Source organism: Opisthorchis viverrini (assembly GCF_000715545.1).
Source record: "Opisthorchis viverrini unplaced genomic scaffold opera_v5_153, whole genome shotgun sequence".
NCBI lineage: Eukaryota > Metazoa > Platyhelminthes > Trematoda > Opisthorchiida > Opisthorchiidae > Opisthorchis > Opisthorchis viverrini.
Window position 1 is genome coordinate 1,164,159 of NW_008751810.1, and position 1,859 is coordinate 1,166,017.

General features: G+C 44.2%; 1 protein-coding gene across 1 annotated transcript in view; it reads left to right on the forward strand.

Annotated features, from left to right (window-relative positions):
• The window catches only part of T265_06995 (hypothetical protein), a gene marked incomplete at both ends in the record, with an annotated part of 11,721 nt that extends 11,487 nt beyond the window's left edge, over window positions 1-234 (forward strand). Inside the window, one exon of the mRNA XM_009172412.1 lies at window positions 24-234. Coding sequence (XP_009170676.1) covers window positions 24-153 — 130 coding nt within the window. The remainder of the gene's footprint in view (window positions 1-23) is intronic.
• Window positions 235-1,859: the final 1,625 nt, after the last annotated feature.

A 1,859-nucleotide genomic window follows, 5' to 3' on the forward strand; every position in this document is an offset into this window, starting at 1 on the left:
ATTCCTGCATGTTTCCCTTCTAGTTACCCCCTTTGTGAACTCAACGGCACGGCTTCCGGTGATTCGGTTCCATCAGCACCGTGGGATGATCAACTCATTCGGACAATCGCTTGCTCGCTTCAGTTGCGGTCACGTGGGATTTTCTCTCTTTAACGTTTACAAACTATATCCATACCGAGGATTATATTTGTGTGCACTGTTCATGCATCCAGCCCCTGTTTTCTACAAATATTGAATCGTTTATGTATGATATTTGTACTAGCGCGACAGAATCTGAACAGCCTTGATGTGATAAGCTTCGATAGAAAACACCGTATTAACGGTTCCCACCACATTGGGAACGACAGAGCAGACGAAACTAATTACCTCAGTGTACTTTGCTGAGCGTATCGTCGAATGCTAGAACTTGGTGTCAAATTCTAACAAGATAAATTTCGGCAGAAAGATGCAAAATTTGAGATATACCGATGACTGGACAACGAAATAGTGGTCAACGAAGTAGTGGTCTAGTAAAAATATAATCATACACTAGTGTTTTAGAACATCGTAAGGGTATGTAAAATACCCACCGCCACCACTGTAAGGAAACACCTCTCAAACATCATCAAAACCGAGAGATTCAGCTGGGTTCCGGGTGATTCTATCGAAAAACCAAATTAGTTTGAAAATGAGTGCGTATTAGCTAACCCCTGAATGGTGTTAAAATAGTTTACCGATCGGCATATTCAGGCAAATTTATATCCGTGCACGTGTTCAGTAGCTTATGTCACAGGCGGTTTCGTTGTTGACTTATACGCAAGTGAATGCAATACTCCCTGATCATACGAAATCACCACCTTTCTTCACCTATGGACTTTTGCAGGCAAGTTTCCGATTGTACCTTTCGCTATGCTGTCATTCTACCACGCGGATTACGCTGATTCTTTAAGATGCACCACACGACTCATCCGTTACATTGTTGATGCGTCTGCGTTTTGGTCATATTGTTGTGTTCCTGAACGACTCTAACAACAAGTCCTTTGTGGCTCCACCAAATCCGTCACAAATTCGAGGTTTATCGGTCGACCACTCTCGTATGAGTAGTATCACTAGAATAAACCCCTATATAAGCTAGTCCGAACACAAACGTTCTGCTTGACTAGTCGACTACCAGTACGTTCAGGTTTCATAGATGTGTTTGATCGCCATACGGTGGGGTCATCTGACACCACTCGGGGGGAGAAAAGCGCTCTTAGTAACCACAATCGCTGCAAGGATGTTTTTAGTTGGTGGTAGGGGTATACCAATTCCCTTCGTCTGTTTTCGGAAAGCAGCTTGAGTCTGGACGCAACCCGGTGGCGGAAGAGGATGAGACGAAAATAGAATATTTCTCACTTCAACCATTGTTAGTTCAATCAGGCATTTCATAGAATGATACTTTTGCTTCAGAGAAATCCCTCAATGCCACTCAACAGCCCAGCGTGACGAATCCAAGTGGTCTGGCGAATTTTTGAAATTGCGCGGAATAGTGTGAGCCTATTGTCCATATGTCAGTGCTCGCATCTCACCCAGTTAGACTACACAGAAGGCAGCTTGACCGGAAAGGCATATCACGTCGCATAACTACATTTTGCGCAGCAGTACTGAAGGTTGAAACCCCGAGACCACTAATAGCATGAATTTGCTGGTCGTTGGCTTGTTCGCTGAGCTGGGCAATTTGGTTGCAAATGTTCCATCACCAATCGAGGTGACATCGTCAGTGCGTAGTGGTGGGTTAGTGGTTGTTGTTGAACAGCATATGCCAAGTGGGAAGTGAAAAAATAATATCCTGCGCCTCCTTCTTGTGGCTCCGATTATCTGAACTTTGTTGGTGAGCTTCG